The sequence below is a fragment of the Acomys minous genome (genome assembly GCF_964271855.1).
Source record: "Acomys minous genome assembly, chromosome: 10".
In the NCBI taxonomy this organism is placed as follows: domain Eukaryota; kingdom Metazoa; phylum Chordata; class Mammalia; order Rodentia; family Muridae; genus Acomys; species Acomys minous.
Genome location: NC_140491.1, coordinates 102,994,981 through 103,019,448, shown reverse-complemented (window position 1 = coordinate 103,019,448; position 24,468 = coordinate 102,994,981). Strand labels below are relative to the sequence as shown.

At 42.5% G+C, this 24,468-nt stretch overlaps 1 protein-coding gene across 1 annotated transcript in view; it reads left to right on the top strand.

Moving 5' to 3' along the window:
• STK39 (serine/threonine kinase 39) overlaps positions 1–24,468 on the top strand; it is a 269,519-nt gene that overhangs the window by 197,044 nt on the left and 48,007 nt on the right. The window contains exons 15-16 of the mRNA XM_084798901.1: positions 14,569–14,621; positions 18,479–18,547. Of these exons, the coding sequence (XP_084655027.1) occupies positions 14,569–14,621; positions 18,479–18,547 (122 nt within the window). The remainder of the gene's footprint in view (positions 1–14,568; positions 14,622–18,478; positions 18,548–24,468) is intronic.

Here is a 24,468-nt window from a genome sequence, read left to right as displayed (position 1 = left end):
CTTTCTAAGTCAGTGCTAGAGACCAGTGTCATGTCCATATGCAGATAATCAAGTACAGTGTATTAAAGAAATTGGTGATCCTTGAGAAGACACAGACCTGCCCATCCATGAAATGTCACTGTGCTTATAGGGTTTATGGTGAGAAATTGCTGTAGGACTCACTGGAGGTTTGACATGGATACTTGCTCAGATTGGATAAAGGATGATATATTAGTTACTTTTTCATTACTGTGACACAATATCCAACAAACCTACTTAACAGAGTGTTTTAATTACTTTAAATCTGCCGTGAGGAAGCACTACGAGAAAAAAAAAAAAAGAGAAGAGCATTTTGTCAGGGACTTGTTTACAGTTTCAGAGGGTGAGTCCATGACCATCATGGTGGAAAGCATGGCGGCAGGCAGGCATGGCACAGGAGCACTAGCTAAGAGCTCACATCTAATGTATAAGCAGGAAACAGGGCAGGTGTAACTAGGAATGGGCTTTTGAAAACTCAAAGCTCCTTCAACAAAGCCACATCTCCTAATCCCTCCTAAACAGTTCCACCAATTTCAAACCAAGCAATCAAATATATGACCCTATGGTGGGCTATTCTCATTCAAACCACTGTGGGTTCAAGTGGGTTATTTTGGCTCACAGTTTGATGGAATACAGTTCCTGATGGCAGTGTGCGCTTGCTTATCCAAACCTCCCACAACCAGCCCATCCCATTATCATTATGCTCTGAGCATTTCTGTGCTGACTTGATTGTAGAAATGAAAATAATGAACATGGAAAACTGAACCAAATTCTGCAAAGGCCAGGTTATTAGACCTTGCAAGAACTTACTTTTTCCCGTCCTCTGACGGAAGCGCCTCAAGGATTTTGAAGAGAGGCTAGGAGAAAGCCAGAGGAGACACTGCTGCAAAGAGGCATGCTCTGTCTCCTACATAGTAATCACAGAACTCTGCGTTTGATTGACCATCCTGTTGCTCTTTGCACAGATGGCTTAGCAACAGAGTTTTAAAGCCACAGATACGGCACTTCTAAATTACTGTGCATACCCAAGTGCTAACCAGCCCATAATTAGTATATCCTAAAGTTTGCCCAGATTGAGCCTACCTCCTCTACTGCTGGCTTCTGACCCTGTTCCTGTCTGAACACTGACTTGTGTAACAATTTAAGTGTCTCTGTCCCAGAAAGTTTTTGTTGTTGATGTTTGTTTGGCTGTTTCCATCTGGCCATGTATATACCTAGTAATGTTTCAAGATTTCATTTCATATAGTGTCAGGCAGCAGGAAAGGAGTAATGTTATACCCATGTAATCTACTAAAGTTCAAAAATATTTACTCGGAATTTACCTACATGCCAGGTCCTGCTGTTCACCCTGGGAGCATCATCACGTGACGCAAACGCTCCACTGACCCCACTTTTAGGTCTTATATTGTGCGTATTTACTGAGGAGGCTCATAACTGATTCCTGATGGACTGATTATCCCTCCATCTTTCTCGTGGACATGCATCCATTTGCCTTCTTTAATCAAATACTTCTCTTGAATTAAATTAAAGTTGACAGTGAATCAATGGTTATCTCATTCTGTTAGAAATGGATAGAGAGGAGCTCTGGCATTGCATTAACCACTTGTGAGGGGGTCCTCTTGGCTGGGCTGAAGATGTCCTTTCCCTGCCAAGTCCCAGGTCACTAGTCTTCAGTGCCTTTCCTTCTTGAAAGCACAGGTAGGAATTTACTGTTTGTGTATCAACTGCAGAGTGCCCAGCATATCCAGCCCTGTGGAGTGAAGGCTCTCATACATCCCATCTGGCCACTTTGATTAGATTTTCCCTTGAGTTATAAGATCAAGAAATCTAAGCCAATTAAAAAAAAAAAAGGAACAGCCTGAATCTAGTAACCACCCACTCCTAGACACACCGTGAAAGAAGCTGTCAGACCTGTCTTCATCAGTGCTCCTGGTGTAGCAGTGCACTGCCCCTGGTTCTTAGGTCCTGTCCTCCTCATGCAGTCACACACGTGAAAGATGCTGCTCAAGATTTTACCCCATGTTTCTAAAAATCATATGTATGCTTGCTGTAAAATATGGTATCGGTTATTTTCGTGTCATGCTGATCAAAGAAATTGACAAAAGCAGTGAGAAATTATTCCAGTTTACAGTTTCGTAGTTTTAGCCCATGAGCCAGAAAGCAGAGAGCGAGGCAAGTGTCTTTCTCTTGATGTCTCTGTCACTCTGTGGCTCAACAAAGGCCACCTTCTTGTGTCCTCCTGTGTCCTTTCCTTGTGCACATTCAAGTCTGTGTCCTTAATCTCCTTTTCCCATAAGAAAGTCAGTAGTTTGTGATTAGAGGGTACCCCATGATCTCGTTTAAATTCTACCTCTTTAAAGACTTGGCTCCCCAGTACAGCCTTCTCCGGAAGTACCAACAGTTAGACTTTTATATGCAGATGTGGAACTAATTTCAACCTCAACCAGATAAAGAGGGAAAAGGCACTATGTGAGGGCTGTGTGTCCAGGGGTATATCACAGAAATAAGGATATGCAAGCGTAACTGATTATCAGTTAGGCTTACAAGTGGCATCCATGGGGGCAGAGTGACTGAAGTTCTCTCTCTTTGAAAATAAGCTATGTAAAACTTGCCTGGACAAGTGATTGTCCATCCTCGGCCCTGTAGCCTACAAGCCACCCTCTTCTCACACCTCTTTCCTTCTGAGACGTGATGAGTACAGAGAGATTCCCAGGCTCCTCTGCAGGGCCAGGGCAGATTCATTTCACACACACCCATGAGTAACAGTCATTGGGAAGTAAGATAACCCCAAGCCAATCCCCAAAATGCATGGTGTCATCATTTTATTGTTTGTTATTTTTGTGCATTTGTCTAGATAGAATATTGTCATTATTTTATTGTTTGTTATTTTTGTGCATTTGTCTAGATAGAATATTTGTAGTTTGGGGTGCGTTTTGATCTGACTCAGAACAAAAGTCTGCCCTAGCCCAGCGTTTGGGTGACGGTGAGACCAAATTCTCTCTGAATACAATCCCTTCTGGGCTGTGACACAGTGTAGTTTATGCCCAGACGCACTGCATTTCTTCTGGTCAAACTGGGTAAGTAGCTGTTTGCTGATAGTCTCAGAAAAAGTCTAACGTAAGGCTTTGCATCGGCTTTGGCAAAGAGTCATCCACACCAGACTGTAAGTGTGCTTATGACAGGCCAGTTTCCTGGGATGGATCAAAAGGAAAAACACTTGCTTGTTTTCATATTATTAGGTTCAATTGTTTTATGATACCATCTGTGGGGAAGCAAGGGGCTTCTTCCAACCAAGCTATGGATACTGCTTATTAATTAGTCTTTTATAATGTTTACTTTATTGGATTTAGTCTAACTTAAAAGTGACCCTACTCCTTTTATGCTTGCTAACTTTTTATATAGCTTCCCTTTGATTTTTTTTAAAGGATATAAGATAATAGTGAATTTATTGGAATAAGAAAGTTAATTCAGATTTCTTATTCCTCTGGTTGGCTAAATTTGAAATAATTTGTTTTCCTTTCATTTCATATGCTCTTGTGGCTTTATTAAAATTCTCCAGGATGCATTTTTTTGTTAGTATTGCTTGCGGGAGGGCCTCATTACGTAGCTCTGGCTGGCCTTAAACTCACGATCCTTCTTAGGCTCCCCAGTGCTGGGATTCGAGGCAGCTGCAGCCGTGCATGGTAGCTCTACTTAAAAACTTCCAAGTGAAAAATGATCTCTTCTCTGTTCAGGCTGCAGGAGGTTTGGGAATTCAACTGAAGACGTTGTCCAGGTTTCCCAGGAGACATGCAGGGCACCCATGGGTAGCTCAGACATTCTCCAATCAGTGTTCCTTAGATGTAGCAAGCCGGCTACGCAGAAACTTTATGATGTCACAGCGCGAGAGTCATCCACTGCAAATGCATTTGCCTATGAAGCATTACATTGGAGTAGATCGGCAGACAAAATAGCTACACAGTTTCCTAGACGCTCACAACAGAATACGGCCTCTTTCCCACTGACGTTTCACCAATATGAAACACCTGTTGGGCAATCAGGACCATTTCAGATATCTGTCTGGGAATGCAGTCCTGAAATTTCTCCATTGTAGCACATGATAAACATGCTCCTGGGACCCCAGAAAAGAGGTTGGAATAGGCCGCCCTTTCTTCTGTACTCTACAGGCTGAGTATCGGTGAAGGTAAATCATCAGGAAACAATGTACCTTGGCTGTATTATTTCAGCTTCTAGCAGAAGTGCCATCACTCAAGCAAGATTTAATATTGTGCCTGTAGCACGTGGAAGGGAAAAATGTGCAACTTTTGCTCCATATAGTTGAAGACATTTATATGAAAAAAGTTTCTGCGGTTTACAGAATAGGATTGAAGGCATTGTTACTTGACCCTTATGAAAGAGATTCCACAGAAGTTTTCTCCTTAAAATTAAAACCAAGGGAAAGAAATCCATGCTGCATGTTTCTCTGTTGGAAAAGTAAGAACTGAACTGTGCAGGTTTCTCTTTGCCTGCCTTAGCAACAAGACAGACAGACAGGACTGACTTCAGTACCCAGCTGGAGCAACCAGCACTTCAAACACCCAGTAGCATCACTGCCTTAGCCTAATTTCAATTTTTCTGAATTACTTAATCAATTCATTTATTATTTTCTGTCCCATGGTTCGTACTCAGAGCCTTGTGCTGTCATAGGCAAATGCTCTACTACTGATCCCTGCCTTCCACCTCTATGTATTTACTAACCAAATGTTCATTATAAATTTTCTTTACTTTCGAAATGTGTAACATTGATTTTATAAGAATTAACTAAATAATAGACAAAGAAAATGATACTTATTTGTGTTAACTAGAGTTTGTGAAGGTTTTGTGCTTTAAATAAGTAAACTTAAAAAAAAAAATCCTCCTCCCGGAATTCCCTTACTGCTGTTTCACCTCCCATCCCTCCAGCCCTCTTTACCAGTCTGCATAATTACCACTACTATGATATTATGTCTCGGTTTTAAATAGACATTCATTAACTCTGCCTTAGAGGTGTCCTTACATTTTTATTGAGAAGGACTTAGCACGTTGGCTTGGAAGCCTAAGGCATTGAAGACGGGCGTCTACAACCCAACAGTGATGACTGATATGTCTGAGTTAAACCTAATGTGTCCTACGCTGATGTTCTCGGCTGCCCTCAGCTGACTTCCAGAAGGGCATATATGAAGCATCCTACCTAGCAAACACACTGTTTCCTCCTACAGTAAAACTAAGTTTACTCTTTGATCGGAGTAAGGTGTTTGTTCTGCCAGCTGGACAGCAGTCAGCTTTCATGAGTTTACTCTTTTTCCATTTCTGATTTGAGGTAGAAATAATTTCAGTGCACATATTCATGTGCTGAAAGGACAACTTACTTCCGTGAAAATAGAACTCCATAATCTTGACAGGAAGAAGCATTTATACAATAATCTGATCTCTTGTGATTTATCATAGCTGGGACATAACTCAATTGGTTCTGCACAGTGTAGGTAAAAATGTTATTAAAATTTTATGTATTCTACCATGAAGTAAACAGGGCAGAGTGTTACCACTTTGGAATTCTGGACAGTAGGTAAACAAGTGCTTGTTTTATTTCTCTTTATGTCTTTCTCTAAATTGAATTTTTAAAAATACTTTCAGAAAGTATCATATACTAGAGAGAGCAGAGTTGAGGCTGAAGGTGGGGAAAGGAAGTGGCTGTGCTCTCTGCCTGGTAACTCCCAGGACAATGAAGAAGTCCTCCTTACCCTGACTCACATTACCTCCGTATGAAGCCTACTTCTGTGGGGTGTCAGCTGTGCACGTGACTGTCATAGGTCTCAGCACCGGAAGACCTAGCTAGAGCTTCTACATGAACAGCTCTCGTGTGGTCATCAGCCAATGGTGAAGCAAACGGCCAGGACTATGGGATCATTATGGACTGTCACTCTTAAGGCTGTCCTTCAGGTTTCAGGCTGGCCACCCGGAGAGAGACCACTGAGGCTTGAGATGGGTTCCAGGCTGCAGATTACCAGTACTAAGAATATAGTCTTTAGGAGTACAGCAAAGCGCTGTTCTGAAATACACTGTGTGCAGTGTGATGGGGGAGTGTGTGTGTAGTGAGGTTGTGTAGGTGGGTTGTGTGTGTGTGTGTGTGTGTGTGTATGTGTGTGTGTGTGTGTGTGTGTGTGTGTGTGTGTGTGTGTGTGTGTGAAATAGTGCTCATGTGCTGTTGTTATTGAAGGGACCAATGTGATTGTCTGATCTGTTTGATGTTGGCTTATGTGATGCTTCATGGATCAATGTACACAATTTTTTTTTAATACTACCAACCTGTATTTTCTAAGCCAAGGTCATATTCCTGGGTTAGTGTTTACCTTTTAGAAGTCTCACTAGTTTAAAAAAAAAAAGACTGTTTTGCGACAAGTTAATGCAAAGGAAAGAATGCTCACATTCCTGGAGCACATGCTGCCTGGTACATGGCATACGTATGTATTTATAGGAGGGATTTGAACTCAAGCAGACTTTTTGGGATAATGCTGAGAGGTAAAGCAAGGGTTTTCAACCTTATTTCTGTTACAGCATCTCACTGTTTATAAGAGTTCTTAACTAGGTTTAGAGGTGCAGTTGGGAAAGCTGTCTCTGTTAGAGATTTCACCTCTCAGCTAAGCCGTCGTGCACTCGGAGAACCAACCATGTAGAACAGAGAGCAGCAGTCTCGAAGCCTCAGCCCCTGGGTTTGAGTGCCATGTCTGCATTAATGGCTCCCAGCATGGGCCTGACACCGAGTAGGTGATCAATAAGGATTTATGGAGTATTGAGTGAATTAACCAGCTGTGTAATCTTAGGCAAGCCGCTTCATCTCCGTGCTTCGCTTGTTTCACCTGAGGAAAGAGGGGAATGGATTAGGTGACCTCCAGGGCCCCTTTTGGTTGTAAAATTATATGATTCTGTGATTGGCCCCGTACCTGTGAGGAAGATGAACTTGGCAGGTGTTTGAAAGATGGATAGGAGTGCAAGTGAGGAGTGGGAAATGCGCTGTCCTCAGAACTGTCTGATATTCCTCCTCTCCTAATTCTAGCACTATTAGGTGTGTGTGTGTGTGTGTGTGTGTGTGTGTGTGTGTGTGTGTGTGTGTGTGTGTTTTGTTTGTGTGGTACACCCACAGTGCGTAGCGCGCAGATAGAGGTCAGAGGACAACTTGGAGTTGGTCCTCTTCCCACCATGTGGGTTCCAGGCATTGAACTTGGGTCATCAGGCTTCATGACAGTTGCTTTCACCTGCCAAGCCATCTCACTGGTCCCCTTATAGTGAGTTTCCCTGCTAGTTTTCGGATGCTGGCTGTCATCATATGGCATGCTTATAAACTCTTCAAGGACTAGAGTCATGACTTTCCCTCCTGGGTCTGTGTGCATCAAAGTAGACGAGGCATAACGATTCCTCACAGCAGTGCCAGGAGTTCACAGGGCCTTTCCACAAAGCTTTTCTAATCTTGAAGGAAGCATCACTTCCTTCCTACTGCAGAGTCAGCCCAGAGATAGTGGATACTGAACATAGCTGTATTCACTAATAACTGCTCAGTCATCTTCTGCCTGCGTGTCTCCAGGTTCTGAAGGTGCCAGTGAACTGAGTCAAGACTCCACTGGAAAAGCCAAAGCACAGAAGGGACATGGGTGGCTCTCCCCCATGCTCTTGCTCCTGGCCTATGTTGTAGGTTCCTTCAGCTTATTATTAAGTTTTCATCATTTTTCATTGTTCACTAAGTGTAACTCTTTGCATCCTGACTACATCTGCCTGCCAGGAGCATACTCTGAACACCCTTTGAATGCCCTTTTCACTATCTGTACTCCTTCAGTCCTCACAATAGGGAGTGGCAGGTGTGCTGTATGAATATCAAGTGCCCTTTGTCCATTAAATCAATCATTCTAATGTGTGGCTGGTGGTGGCATGCTGTCGTGGACTGGCGGAAGAGTGGATGACTTGTGTAATCTTAAAGAGATAGTTCCTGCATGTCTTCCTTGTTGCCCGAAGACAGAGGCAGAGAAGGGCATTGAGAGGAAAGAGTGATGCTTTGCATTTGGAGTGTGCTGAGGTTTGGGTGTCTGTTGGCTCTTCTGTGGAAAGACACCATGTAAGCAATTGGATAACGGATTTACAGTTCAGGGGAAGTGGCTGGGATCCAGCTGTAGATACAAAATCAGTCATTCAGGGAGAGAATAAGAAGAGGGAATAGTAGAGAATAGGGCTTGAAGCATTGAGGGGACAGGAAGACAGAGGTGTCTGGAATAGATAGATAAGGCAGCAAGGGATGGAGCAAGGGCAGAAGGTGTTGTCTTCAAAGCTTGAGGCCTTCTTTGTAAAAACTGGACTATTGATCTTCACTTATTCATTCAGTAAATATTTGTAAACTCCCAGGCACTGTGGTGGGTGCACTAAAGAAAGACCTCATAGCTGCTTTTGTGCAAAGAAGTGTGGAGCCTGGGCAGCCAGCAGGGAAGAAGTGGGCTTGCCTTCATCTGGCCACCCTCATCTCTTTTCCTGGAATCCCAGAGCAGGATGGTAGCAGTGAGTCTAAGCAGGAGAAGAGCGGTTCCTTTGAAGGGGCAAGTGCTGCATCTACTAGTGTGTTGTGCTGTTCTTTTTTTTTTTTCCTCTTGGTTTTCAAGACAGGGTTTCTCTGTGTAACTTGTCTGTCCTGACTCACTCTTTAGACCAGGCTGGCCTTGAACTCACAACGAACCACCTGTCTCTGCCTCCCGAGTGCTGGGATTAAAGGCGTGCACCACCATGCCTGGCCAAAGTGCTGTTCTTCTGAGGGTTTCAGGAGCTGAGGGAGGCAGGAAATGTGCGTGCGATCAGGAGAAGCAGCAGAACCGATGGTGGCAAGGAGCTAAGGATGCGAGGCTGGCTCATTTGTTGTTGCCATTGCTTCTGTGATAAATTATCAGGGCCAAAGGAAACTTAAAGAAGAGAAAGTTTATTTTGGCTTCTGATTCTAGAGAGAGAGTCCCAGTGGCAGGGAGAGGGGGAAGGCAAAACAGCAGGTGACCAAAGCAGAGTTGAGAGATTACATCTTCAATCACAAATGCCAAACAGAGAGAGCAAACTATAAGTAGGGAAGTCGGTAAACCATCAGAGCCCAGTCACTCCCAGTGGCATCTTCCCAGCAGCAAGGCTCCACGTCCTAAATCTTCCCCAGCCTTCCCAAACAGCGCCACCGTCCAGGGACCAAGTGTTCCAAGTATGCGAGCCTATGGTGATCATCCCTCATTCAAACCACCACGGGAGCCTAAGGCATAAGGGCTTTCCATTTTGTCTCAAGGATGACCAAAACAGCTCCCCTAGGCCCCTGTGTCCTTACACTGTTTCTGTTCTGTGGAACGTGCTTCCTTATATAAGCTTGTGGGGGAGGGCTTATTCAGGCCACAGCAGCGAGAAATTATCTCTGCCTTTTCACAGCTGAGAAAATCAGTCATAGAAGGTCCGCAGAAATGGTTTGTGGATTTGGATCCATCCTTCCTTCTTCACAGCTCACCCTCTCCAGTCCTCCTCTACTTCCTGCTTCCTAGGAGTAGAGGAGAAAAAAGAGGCCAGCTCCAAAGGAGCTGTGGTCAGTGTCTTCTCCTCAGACCACGGGGCCAGCCTTACATCCATGAGGTGTAAGGCAGGAAGCAAGCTGAACTAAAACTCAGCTTCCACTTGATCACTGCAAGGGCTCTCATCCTGCCCCCGAGAAGGGACACATTCTAGGACCTGCCTGTAGAGTCCATGGGCACCATAGCTTTCTTTTTCCCTTGGAATTTTGTGCAGACATAAGGGAAAGAATGGAGCAGCTCTTCCCTTATCAACGTCCAGCTGCTCAGCAGGAGGAAGAACTCCTGTGTCCCTTTGATGCTCCCAGCCTTACAGGACATCTGTAAGGGATGGCTCCGCCGATCCCAGAGCTGTTGAGCATTGCTGGAGTAGGGATGTGCGAAATGCTGATGGTAGGTACTCTTTCCAGTGCCCTTGGACAGTGAATGGCATTTGGAGTTGCACTTCTTTTAATTGCTTAAGGTTCTTGGGGTTCGTAAGCCCTCATGCCTATGTCAGCACCGACTAAGAAGGAATCAGCAGGAAGCTGAAGAACGCAGGTGGTCCTGAGCTGCACTTGGGCTTTGGAGCCCTCCAGGAATAGTGACTGTCAGCTAGCCCTGCTATGATACAGTAAGAGGCCAGGTGAGATCTCTCTGTAGCTTCCCTGGCCTGTTGCTCCCAGCCCAATGGGGAGTTACCTGCTCTCTGGCGTGTTCCTTGATGCCACAGCGGTCTCCTTGGAGTGTTCGCTGTGTCACCTGAAGATGAACTGACAGCACAAGGATAAAGGTTTGACACGTCCCCATCTAGACAGTGAACTGAATTTGGGCTGAAAATAAAACCAAACCCACAAAACAATACCATCACCACCCAAGAAGTTCACACACCAGTCGTTGTTGAAGGAGAAGTCCCGAGAGCTAGAAACGCTTCAAGTTTTATAGATCGTACTTTCTTTTTGATTAAATTTTTTTGGACTTACTTTTCTTTCCCACGATTAATTTTTTCCAGTGCTCACAACCTGTGATTCAGTGCATTATTTATGACTTCTTTTGTAGATTCTTAAAAATAACATCAAAGTCTTACCGTTTCAGAAAACTTTGCTTCTGCTGCCCAGAGTTTATGCGTTATACCAATAGATACTGTATTTTATATTCAACCCCGCTAGCTAGTGTTCATAGTCTTCATCTGATCCCTGTGCCTAAGATCAACTCTTTGAAATTATGCGTAGTTGAAAACGATGGGATTTTGTATATAATGTCAAATTTCACGCGTCTCTCTGAAAAGTTTGAACTCACCCCAAATTCTTGCCCTTCTAATCCGCAGCAAGTGGTGAGTACTGGTTACCTCCTTTCTATGGGACATCAGCGTCCCCTTCCAGCTCAGTCCCCATATCTGATAGTTTTTTAATGCATCCCCTGCCTTATTCTTTGAAAGTTCTTGCCACAATGCTTCCAGATTGCCAGTGCTAGTGGAAATTGGTACAGCTGAAACAAAGAAGAATCTGGCAGGACCCAGCAAATTGCCTGTGTAGCCAGGTAGCCTGACTATTAGAAACTTACTTTTATGCTTATGTCTTTGCAGAATGGGATGTGAACAAGGTTATTCATTGGCTCATCGTTTGTAATAGTGAATGATTGGACACTTCAGAAGGATACAGCAGAAGAGTGGGAAATGATGTGAACTTACACTCAGAAATTAAACAATACATCATTAACTTTAACACGTCATACTGGATATAGTGTACGGCTACTGAATTTGTAGCTGTATTGAACAGGATGTCAAAGCTTGCAATGAACTAATATTTAAAAATTTCAAGCTACATTGTTAGCTTGAAATTCAAGCACAAAATAGTGGTTACTGTAATCTGCCACTGGATTAAGTGTGAGTCTCTGTGTGTGTGTGTGCATGCACACGTATGTAGAAAATATCTCAGGAGATATATAAAAAGCCTAAAGTGCCCATTGCCTCTGGGAGCTGACTAGATCATCAGGTAAAGGGAGGGACAGATAAAACAGTTATGGGCTATGCAGACATATGCTATGATTGCATTTTTCATTTGTAAGAATAAATCTCTTCTAGGATGCTTTGGCATTTGCATTTCTGAGACAGAGTATGCCTACAACGAGCAGTAAGAACCTTGCTTTACCAAGTTTAATAGTTTTTATTTTAGGATTAGGAGGGTTTTTGACAAGAGGCAGCAGCAGCACTCTGTCCTAGAAACTATTTCCACTGTAAAGCTGCATAAACTATTTTTGGCCTTAAGCCGTTCCTGTGTTCAACTTCCCCGAAATCGGGAGTACCCAGTGCCATATCAATTAAAGAGGATGTACTTTCAATTAAAGGTGTAAGTATGAGTCTGAAAAGATTAATTCTTTATAAAAGGATGACCTTCAGTAGTTAGATCCAATTAGGCATTTTTCCAAGTATATATCATCTTGATGGGACAAGCCTACTACTTACAATCAATCACACTGATCTTTTCAAAGGTGAGACTTGGGTTCAGAGTCATAAAGAGTGACTCGGGAGGCAGACTGCGCGGTTGATGTCGCTGCGGATCATGAGGGTTGGTGATTGCTTTTGTGATATTAATATTTAAAAAAATTCACGAGGGTATCCTGGGTGCAGCTCATGCACATATTCCTTTTACCATGGCCTGAGTAGAAAAAAAAAACTCATTTAAACAAGAGCTATTAGATGAGGAAGGAGCGATGACACCAATTAATATTGAACTAAATGACTTTAGTTTTTTTCTCTGTGAGTCATTTCATTATTAAATATAACATTAGTACTTCCTTTCTTACTGGTCTTTTTTTTTTTTTTACTAGATTACTTTAGTTTTAATGTAACATTTGCTTATATATAGAATTCACAACAAAGACTGTTGATGAGCTTTTGGTGATTGTTTTGTAGTAACATGCAAAATGTTGAAGGACGTTGTTTCCCTTAAAAATGAAGTGAGGAGCACTTCTGTGTCTGTCAGGTATTTCCTGTACGGAAATATAGTGTCTACATTTAGTATAGAGTTGTTTGTCCTCAGTCTACCATTCCTTAAGGAGACACTGAGTGTAGTTATGTAAATGGGGAAGGGTAGTGGCCATTGGGAAGCAAAACAAAGAACCAAACAGAACTGTTTTGCATATCTCAGCGGCCTACGGTTGGGACCAAATGGAGAAATATATGTCTACCATCACAAAAGTCTGGAGATACTCAATTCTCTTACATGATGTAATATTTCCATATGACATCTTTTCACATACTTCAAATGATCTCTGGATTTTTTTAAATGACCAATAAAACAGATTCCCGCTAGAGTTTCTGAGGGCAAAGTTATTTATAATATTAAGAAATCATTTACGTTCTTCACTTGTTCTTTTATACATATGTTACTGGTGGAGTTTTTTCCCTTATAGGACGTGCCATATCTGTAAGTATTTGGCCATGGAAAACTATTCAGTCTGTTTATGCATTTATTTTTCTTTCGTAAGGAACAATTACTTTTATTTTTTGTACTGGAGATCAAAACCAATAGCACACACATATTAGGCAAGCACCCTATTGTAGAAATAAACCTTCAATAAAAAAGTACTTATTTATGAAATATTTGAGTTAAAATTTGGAAAATTAATTGGTTTTCTTTCAAATAAATTGATGAGTATGTACATTTTTATTGTTTGAATTCAAAAATTATACACTCGCTCTAAATGGTTTCTGAACACTTCACAGTTATCTCTAATTCATCCTGTGGCTTCTACATATCTACTTTTTTAGGGTAAAGTCCTATTGGAAGTTCAGCTTTAAGACTACAGCCCACAGAGGGCTAGTGACAAAGTCTAGATGGTGAAACCTGAGGGCAGATAGAAATTTCTAGGTTCAGGGCTCTTAACGTATGGGCTTGAGTTCTTGCCCTCTTGTTTCCCTCCCTTGTCCCTTGTGGATAGGTATTGAACGTAGGTTCAGCTTTCTCGGCAGTGAGAAGGCTTTCTCTAAGTGGACACTGGGTCCTGTCCACCTTCGTGGCCTCCTTGTACTTAGTGTGGTAGGAGTTGGTTGTCTCCAAAGCTTGGGGATAGTTATGGAGTAAAGGATCCAGAGAATAAACCGTGCTTTGCTCAGTGTCCACAGAGACCAGAAGATAATGCACTGAGTTGAGAAATAACCCTGGTGTATTCGCCACATGTGCAGCTGGGTGTCTCTGGTCTCACACATTCTAACCCCTGAACCTGACGATCCCAATCCGTGCGTCCTACACTGGTTACTTTGGGGTGTTACTGCCAACTTTATTTTAGTATGTATAGTTACTTTTACTTGCTTACGGCTCGCGTTTTCATTACTTAAGCTTCATATGAATGAGAAAATTTTGTCTTTGATTTTCTGTCATTTAATTTGTATTGAATATATATTTATGTGTGTACTTTGCAATTTCCTGTATCTTATATAAAGTTTATTATCCTCTGGGAAATTTTGCAGCATTCAGAAATCTCTGAATTTAGAAAAGACTTTAAACAAACAAGTCACTCTAGTGTTGTTCTCACATATGAATTAATATATAATGCCTATCTGGAACTCATTATAGAGTCTATTGTTCCTGACACTTTACTTTAAGATTCTGTCACTAAACTAATATTTTCCAGGGGAATGTGAAAGCTAGCTAATGTACCACTTAGACCAAATGCCTCTTTAAAAAACTTATATTCTGAAATTAGATTTAAGTTGATTGAATTAGTATGGATTTTATAAAATGAACATTTTGTTTGGGGGATTTTGTGTTATCAGCATGTTCATGTAAGGTAAATTTCATCAAATATATCTATGCAGTTATTGTTATCAAAACTGTATCTTCCACTTCAGAAAATATTTGGAGGTAACCTCAAACTGGAAAATGGCTGTCTCCACTTTAGTGGTGTCTTGTAAAAATTGAGAGTAATTTGGTTTGATTAAACTCTGCTCATTAGACTTTAATGTGCTTTATGTTATGTGTTTCAGAAACTCCAGAAAGGAGCTTAATGACATACGGTTTGAGTTCACTCCAGGAAGAGGCAAGTTTTAATTGAAATTATTATTTTGGTGGAACAAGAAACAAATGAGAAGTTGATTACAAGTGTATGGTTATAATTTGCTATTCAAAAAAATGTTTTGTCTACAAACAAACAGAGAGAGAAAGGACTTGCAGGCTGTAAGGATTCTAAACCTCTGCTCACTGTGTGAACCCCAGGGCACATGTGGTGTGGTGCACATCCACATACAAGTTAGATACGTTAGTTTCATCATGAAAATACACACACTGCCTGATAATGCAGCTTTTGATGGAAGTGACAGTGAGCGTGGGGTCACTGATGAGGTAACAGGCTCTGCCCCTCTTACGGCCTCCATGTCACTTAAATATGTCAAGTATGTTACTTCAGCTGTTGAGTGGCTGGACTGCTTGTTCATATATCTCCTGGATGCCAGAAGACAGAACCATGTGTCATCTTTATTTTTTATTATGTTTTGCCAGAGGCTTAGAGCCTAGCATGCAGGAAAACATGAGGAAACCTCGCTAATGGCTAGGTAACCCAAGGAAAAAATATGGCCCACATTATTTACCTTATAACTTCAATAGTCCAGAGAGGTAAAAATCAGATGGCAACACATGCCAAGTTCGTAACGATTTTCCATGGTGCGTGGTTTCTCATTCTCATGCACATGCGAAGAGTCCCTCCAGGTCAACCTTGAGTACATTCATAAAGTTCAGCAGTCTCGCACGTTCTGACTTGTTAGTGTCTGTAAGCTCGTAGCTCGGTGCTCACTCTATGTGGTAACAGTTCTACATAAATTTCGGCTCCATTAAGGGCATCATATTTGTTAAAGCTTCAAAAGCCCAAAGTGCAAGGACTCATGGCTTGAGAGCTGGTCTGGTCAGGCAGTACACTGCCCTGGCCACATTATTGTTATAACCTATAAGAAGACACTGGCTCAGCTGCCTCGAGGAGCCAGGGTGAATGGCAGCCACTTCAAGAAATTGGTGTCTGTCTATATATTTTCATGAGAAGTTCTTTTACTTTGCTGTACGCACTGCTAACCAAATAAATTATGCTCCTAGACCTTCAGTGTTTGTGGTTCCAGATGGACTCTACTTCTGATTGTGCACCCCTATAAAGGCAAAACTTAGGTGATTCCCTCAGTATTTGAATTAGATAAGACTGTGAAGTTTCTTTTACAAAACAAATGCCTGTGGGCCCTAGTGAGCTTGCAAACTGGATTTTCTTTTCAAGTGCATCCATGTTTAGCAGTTTCGGATAGGTCTGTGACACCAGTCACAGTTATCAAAAAGCCATTTATTTTGTCACAATATAACCATATTGAATACGATCTGGTAATTATATAATAGATGCTTTGAGTACAAGAAAGCGCAGATTCTTATTATAAGGTTGCTTCTTTTCGTCTGGTTGTTTATAATTGACTACAGCAATGAAAATCAATTTTAGTTTGAAGAACTAAGAAAGAAATGAATGCCCAACTTGAGGACTGGTGTGGATAAGATGAGCCCATCACCCCCAGTCCGTTCGCACTGCTTTGGCAGCCTCACTTGATGAACAGTCTCTCCTGTTGTTGCCCAGGTAGAAACCACAGCAGGAACTTGGCTGATAATTGTCTCCTTCCCTGGACAGCGAGCACAGGCCTGTCAGTCCTAGACGCACTGTGTGTGTGCACCTCCTGGTGCTACCTGTTCTGTGATAGAAGTGTGCACGTACACCTCCTGTGCACTACATTTGTGCTCTCTATAGACAAGCATAGTTGTGTACGGCATACGATGTGATGTGCACACGGAACAGTCTCCATTGTCTTTTGAGGACATACTTTTATTTATGACGTTGTTGTATCCTCTGGAAAGCAGATGTTAACATGTGGTGTTTTGACCCGTTTCAGCATCAACTTAAAGGAAAAGTAAATAACTAGTAGACTTGAAATAATCATTTCATATTTCTGGTCTATACTATTATAGGTGACTTACATACCTAGGTAGAAAATGGCCGCTTACTGCCATACACAGACGAGGTGTGCTTCCCAACTTGTCCAGCTAGCATCAGCCGTTTGCCACTTTGATATGATTCATCTGGTGCCCAAGAGGCCTGAAAATAGGACATGCTGTCCAATTTAATCACTAGGGAGTGACTGTTACTCTGGCCCTGGTTTAAATGCTAGCCCTCGGTGTAGCGTTGTTTGACATGTCCCTTTTCAGCTGCACGCAGAGAGCGTAGCTGCTTGCTGAACTGTAAGATTCAAATCTTACTAGCTGCTGGCTAGTCACTTGAAGTATAAATGACTTCCTGCCGCAAGCCTGTCACCTACATCTGTTCAGCACCTTCATTAAAAGGGCTTGCTGTCATGGAGACTTGGTTGATCTCCCGGAAGGTGGAGATGCTGGGTGCCCGCAGCTTTGGAAAGAGAATCCCACTCAGGTCGCACTTTAGTGAGCTGTTCTCAGGGCCCCTTAGGCAGGGTCATTCCATCAGAGACCTTTAGAAACTTTATTCTTAATCTCCGACAAAAGGAGAAGGCCCAAGTCAGGCTTACTTTGTGTGGCTTTCCGGAAAATCCCTTGTCATCCATTTCAGTTTATTGCACCCCATTATGAAATGGGAGAAAAGCATCAAGTATATGCAGCGTTTTTATCTTTTTTTGGAGATTGAGCAAAAGGAGAGAAAGAGTGTGAGATGAGTTTGGAATGCCCTTTGGTGTGGCATTGTCATCACCGTCACCATTTACTGTATTCTTAGTGTCACACGCCAGGTAAAACACTCAAAGTCCCCCCAAATTGTGAAAAACAGGTCACATGCGTATATACCCATGCCTATGGCACACATGTGCAATGTTTATGTTCACATACACTCACTCCATGAGCTCGTCTACAAAGTCACCATAGCTGGTTTATGCTGAGGGTAGATTTCTGCAATTCTGCTTTGGCGTTTGTTTGCTGTAGCAGCGATATGGCCAGATGTTTACTGACTTGGAAGAACTCTCTTCATGTCAGATGCTCACCAGGCTGCTCATGCTGTTTGTAGCCAGTGTTAGTAGGTATCTGTCACAGCATCCGAAGGCACGGAGACCAAGCCACCTCCTTTATCATAACACTGGGTTCTGGAATAGTTCTTCTGAGCATTATTGCAGTTTTCAATTCTTCCTTGAAAAGTCTTCAGATAGAAGTCAGTGGTGTTGCCATGCTCATCCATAACCTCTCAATTAAGTAAGTTTATGTGTATTCACTTGCTACAAGCCTGTTCAGCCCTATCTTTAGGCGATGGCCAACTCCTGTCACTTATCATTGAGAAACTACATTATTTCACCCAGCTATGTTTTCTAAGAGAATGAATCTGTTGCTCTCAGATGATCAATGTTGAGTTAAAGGAGTCTCTTAATAGCACACATTCAAATAGCTCATCTTAATAGGCCAACAAGCCCTCGGGCTGTTTGTGCTCAGTATAAGGTTATATCAGATCCTGCCCATTCAACCTTTGCTATAAATTTTTTCGTCCTGTAGCTACCAGTGATTGAAAAGGATTGATGATGGCCAGAACTAACCTTGGCAAGAAAGGAAAGCAATGTCATAGTGAACACTTAGGTCTTCCAGTGTATACTAGAGGATTAATTCAGATTGTGGCCGGAGGGGAAGTTTTTTGGTTCCCCAACGTGAAATACATATTTTTATAGTAACATCTGTTTAAAAAAAAACATACAAGTTGCTTGTGAGAAAATCGTGTTTCTGACCTTTTTTTTTTCCCTGATAGGATCTGAATTGATGAATTAAAGTCATGTGGGCGATTTTAGTAAATGGAAAATATATCTTTTGCATTGTGCTGGGCTGTTGATTTTTATGTTCTGGTTTCTAATGCATATTCATCTCCCATTTGGACAGATACAGCAGACGGTGTGTCTCAAGAGCTCTTCTCTGCTGGCCTGGTTGACGGTCATGATGTAGTTATAGGTAAATTGATTTTTAGTATGCAGTACCACTTTGTTGATATATCAAATGGAAATGTGTTGAGAAGCAAATATGTCATGAAGGAATAATTTACTGTAAGATTTAAAAGAAAGTCTTCATAAATTCTATGTTTATGTGAAATTGCAATAAGAATCATATTTAATTTTCTTCAGAGGTGTTTCATGTGTTTCCCTCCCTTTTATCTAATCATGATTTATCCAATGAGATATCACAAATTAATCATACAGAATTGTAGTTCTGTATTTGCGGTGGAGAGGGCCTTAAAGATCATTAAAATGAATTCATCTGTTTTCCAGGTAAGGAAATAGATTTATAGTAAAGGTCCATGTTTCTCCAGAGTCTCTCAGCAGGGTGTGCAGTCCCTTTACTCTGAAACCCTGGGTCTTTCACCATTCATATTTTTTCTAAATTAAAAAAAATATATACCTGTATGGAGCTAGAGAAGCTCACGTAAGCCATGCATGCTGATAGAGCGAGTGGTCGCAGGTAGCTCTGTCAAGGATTGTGAGGTAACAAGGCTCTTAGCACCTCTGAGCATCATCTGAGAAAGCCTGGTGTAGCTGCCTCTGCTCACTCAGCAGTCTATGCTCCCCTGGAAACCATGAGTCTACAAGGCTTTTAAGACATGGTCTGTCACCTGTGTACTCCTAATAATGACTGAGTGGTGAGGTTACACAATATATGAACAATAAAACATTGCGTTAATTGTAATAACATTAGTAAGAATGCATTAAGGTAAAATATTCTTCAAAATATTCTTTGAAAGTCTTCAAAAATATAAATGTTTGAAATTGCATGTTATTCGTTTGGTTTTATATTACATTAGTTTTGAGATTGGCCATCTGCCTGTGTAGCCCAGGCTGTCCTGGAATTCACTATATAACCCTGGCTGGCCTCCAACTCACAGAGATCTGCCTGCCTCTGCCTTCCCAGGGCTGGGATTAAAGGCGTGCACCACCATGCCAGGTTTCTGCATTTATCCTAAATAAATCCTTGATGTATGTGTGTGCTTGTATCCCTCATTCATCCTTATCTTCCACACTTTCCTTTACCATCCTCTTAGGTTTCTTGGATAGCTGAGTTCTTACCTGTTTTCTGATTGAATGTTCAGTGAGGACTCAGAAACATGTCAGCCCAGCTTTACGGCCTTTTGCAAATCCCACCTCTGACTTCGTTCTCTCAATGCTTCAGTTCCTCGTAAATACACAGCTTTGTTCCTTAGGTTACCAAAGAAGTAATGAGAGGAGTTAATGTCAAAATCAGCTATACTGAACTATCTGTTTCCCTTAAAGAGAATTGTGCTCCATGCACTAAGCAGACAGAATCAAGAATTAATTAGTTTAAGACTTTAAATACCTGCTAACGCACCCCAGTAGGAATGAAATAAAGAATAAAATTGTTGGGGGCATTGGGAAATTTCCGTCCTTTTGTATTCATTTATTGAAACAAGGTAGTTAGTGTTGGACCTGAAGCTGCTCACTTCCGGCTTCTGCGCCGCCTCAAGTGACACAATTACAGATGTGCAGGACAGACACATTGACTTACTACATCGATTCTGTGAGGTAAAGGGGGCAGGTTGACTTAATCACTGCTTCACAGATAAACCTGAGACCAAATGAGGCCTCCAGGCTCTAAGGTGCTGTCCTTGGTGCTGTGGCTTCGTGCCTCTGAGAGCTTGTCCTTGTCCAGGCACTGCAGACAACCTCAGAAAGTGCCAGATCCTGTGCATCATAGGAAACAAACTATTTTTTCCCAAAGAAGTGGATGCCATTGTATATCTTACCTGTTGATTAACATAAAATATTCTTACCCCTGTCCCCACTAACCGGTCTCAGAAATTCTCTGCTGTCACCTTTGTCATCCTTGCCACTCTTTATTACATACGTCCCAGTTGAGCATCTCAGAGCTTTTAATTTCTCACAACTTAAGAAAATTTTCAGCCAAGTGTGGTGGCACACGCCTGTAATCCCAGCACTTGGGAGGCAGAGGCAGGTGGGTTTCTGTGAGTTCGAGGCCAGCCTGGTCTACAAAGTGAGTCCAGGACAGCCAAGGCTACACAGAGAAACCCTGTCTAGACAAACAAAACAAAACAAACAAGCAAGCAAAAATAATTTCTCCCTTTACTCTATATCTTATTAATACAGCTATTTTCTTCCAATGTCTCATAAGAAAATTCTGTCTTGCTGTCATTTCCTTCCTTACCATGACCTCCTGAAGAAACTCCAGCCAGGTTCTGACCTTCCTACTCCACTCTCCTACTCCACACCATTGTCACTCTCAAAACCCCATCTGGGGAAGACAGGCCCAACAGTCAGATGACAGGTTCACTGCCAGGTGCACCTGGAGTGGAGTGGACAATGTGGTGTTACAGGACCTGTGACCTGAGAGTGACTGTCACCTTCCTAAGTCTGTGGTTAATTATCTGTCTCCTTCTTAATTGGCCTGTCAGAAGTCCTGAGTGATGGCTTTCTCATGATCAGCTGTTTATCTGAGCATTTGAAAATCCACCTCTCCTTCCCGCTCCCAGCTGGGGCGTGATTTCTTAGAATGTTCTGCTTCATCTTCTGACCTGGAGACTCTGAGGTATCCCGGGAATTCAGGAACATTTTCCTTCTTCTGTAATCACCTCCTCTTTCGCCATGGCGTTAATCACCTTCTGTTGTTTAATGTTCTGACTCAGACCCTTCTTTTGAACTATAGACTCATAGCTAGATCCTTTCTTTTTAATCATCTTCCCTTTAGGAGGACAGTCAATATCTGAAATTCAATTTTCAGTTTCCAAAAGGCAGCCCTTGGTGCTTCCGTCTCGCCTGTCCTACAGTGGTCCTTCTCGATCAGGGCAGCCTCAGTCTGTCTCTGGGTCTTCATGCCAACACCTGACTTTTCTTTCTCTCACACCTCACTTCCACATTGTAGTGTGTGCAGCATCGTTCTATTAGCATCTCCCTGGTCCTCATCCACAGTAGTCTGTTGTCATTGCGAGAAAAGACCCAGAAAAAAAAACAGCTAACTGAAGGGAGGGTTGATTTTTGTCTCATGACTTAGCAAGCTACAGTGTTCATGGTGACAGGGGCATGTGGCCGAGTCTGAGGAGACCAGGAAGCAGAGGTCTCAGTGAGCGCTAGGCCAGTGGTAGCCATCCAGCTCCATCCTAATGATGACAGTCAGGCCAGGTATCCAGAAGGCTCCACAGTCTTCAACAGCTACAGCTCGGGTATTCGAGTATGTGAGGCTATTGGGAGGTTGGGGGGGTATAGTTCACATTCAAACTATAACATCCCGTTCCAAGTCCCTCTCATCCCCCTAGCCCTGTTATCACCCCCACGTCTTTACTGATATCCCAGACTCTGCCTTTGCCCACCTCGTCAGCTAAAGATAGCCAAGTAAATTATATCAGACATAAAAGGTCATGTGGTTCCAAGTACGTAAAGTGCCCAGCGCAGGCAGATGCGTAGAGGGAAAGGAAGGAGCGCAGTTGTGCAGAGTCGGATGCAGAGACTGTGGATGTGATGGATACGTTGGAATTAAAAGCAACAATGGAAACCCAACCTTGAGACCGTTCCTAAAACCACTGAGTTGTGAACTTCAGAAGGACACATCTATGGATGAGTCACATCCCAGCTGGAAAAATTGATTGAATTACACCAATGTTTTAATCAAACCCTGTAACGGCTTTCTACCCACATGCCAGTGGCCTGTATCCCTTCAAAGTAAGCCCCAGTCACTTCTCAAACCACCTCTCTTCTCTCCACCTTGCTCACACCCACCAGCTTACCCTAGCCTGTCACAGCAGCATGCTACACTTGCCTTTCTTCCACCATGCCCCTTCTGAAGGCACACACAGGCTCACCCCTGTATCTCTTGGCGCTTGGCCAAAGTGCCTTCCCTGCTCCTCTACTAAAAATGACGTCACCTTCCTAGGGAACCCACATGAGGACTGAGCTGCCCATTGGCTACATATGTAGAGGGCCTAGACCCAGCCCATGCATGGTCCTTGACCGGTGCTTCAGTTTCAGTATTGCCCCACTGGGCCTTGGTTAATTGACTCTGTTGATCTTCTTGTGGGGTGTCTCCCCCCTCAAGGTTCTTCTGTCCAACCCCCCCCCCCACTCTTCCATAAGACTCCTGAGCTCCACCTAATGTTTGGCTGTGACTCTCAGCATCTGTTTCAGTCTACTGCTGTGTGGAGGCTCTCAGAGGACAGCTCCGCTAGGTTCCTGTCTGCAAGCATAGCAGAGTGTCATCACCAGTGTCGAGGGCTGGCTCTCTCCCATGAGGGTGGGTTTCAGGTTGAGCCAGGCATTGGTTGGGCATTCCCTCAGTCTCTGCTCTAACTTTATCCCTGCACATCTTGTAGGCAGAGTGAATTTGGTGTTCCTCTCCCTCCACTGGAAGTCCTGCCTGGCTAGAAGGCTAGAAGACTGCCTTTCCAGTCTTCATGACTCCCCACTACTAAGAGTCTTAGCTAGAGTCACCCCCATACCCTCCCAGGAGCCTACCCTGTCTTAGGTCCCCAGCTTGTCTCAGTGATGCCCCCACCCTTGGTTTCTCTGCAAAACCTCTGACCTCTTGCACTCAGGGTGCAGAGGGAGGGGAGGGAGGGTTTGACCAGGAGGAAAGGAACAGGGGGCTATGATCGGGATATAAATTGATTATATTTTTTAAAAATGATGTAACTTTTCCAGTTCTCTGTGGTCTTCATTGCTTCCTACTTTCTACTTTGTCTTTCCTAATGCAGCACATTATGTTTTTCACTTACATTATTATCTGTAGGATTTCTTCCTGAACATAATTTTTCCTTCCTTATTTTTCTTTCTGTAATTTTTCCTTCCTTCATTACCTATTATTTATTTCTCTATCTTACCTTATCTATCATCTATCTGTCTGTCTATTTATCTGTATCTATCTATCAATCGATCTATCTATCTAGTAGCATATTACTATGTGTCTAGGCTGGGCTCAAGCTTGTGATCCTCCTGCCTCAGCCTCCTAAGTATTGACATTCCAAATGTGCTCAACCACACCAAGCTGAACATTAGTTTCTTAAACGCAATTGATTTTATCTATGTTCTAAACCGTGACCACTGCTGAAGTGCTTCATGTTCTGATCTCTACAGCAATCCTATAATGATTTCATTAGAAAAGAATCATAGTTAATGTAGGATACTAATATTTTGAGAATCTCACTTTGAAGACAGTACAATTGGAGTAGCCTTACAAAATGAAATAAGCTCCTTTGAGGGAGGATGTACAAAAAATAGCCTTTTCATGTGTGTTTCTTCAGCGTCTATTATATAAAATAGCTAACATTTAAATAGATTAAAAATCTGTTTTTCCCTACAAGCCTTTTTCTTTTGACTTGGGAAAATGTTTATGGTAGCAGAAAAGGCTGAAATAAGCAATAGCATATGTGACAGAGCAGTGGGTACTGGGGCTTTTACTATAGCATAGCACACATAGATTACAAAAGTCTGCATTAACCTTCCTGCAGAGTAACCTGCCTAGAGTGTGCAGAGCTTTGCAGAGCACAATTTGGAGTTGCAGGCAGGCCAGACTGTGGCACAGAACGATTGCTGTCATGCAGAACAAGGGCAGTGCAAAACTTAAATGCAGTGTTTGTAGACCAAAATCATAAATCCGGTTCAGATATGCTTAAATTTAGCACTACCTTAGACAAGAAACAGGAAATACTTTTAGGCCTTGTGTAAATAGATGTGCCTAAGACAGCACTGCCTTCTGGGTGGGTTGTGGTTAAAAAAAATAAATTTGTGAGATGAAAAAAATAGATGATATGCATGTATAAATTTGCTTATCTTGTCTGCGTCGGTTGGCTGTAAAATGTAAATAGACAGGAACAGAGTCCTTATTCCAGTTATTTCAAAGAGGATTACCAAAGAAAACTG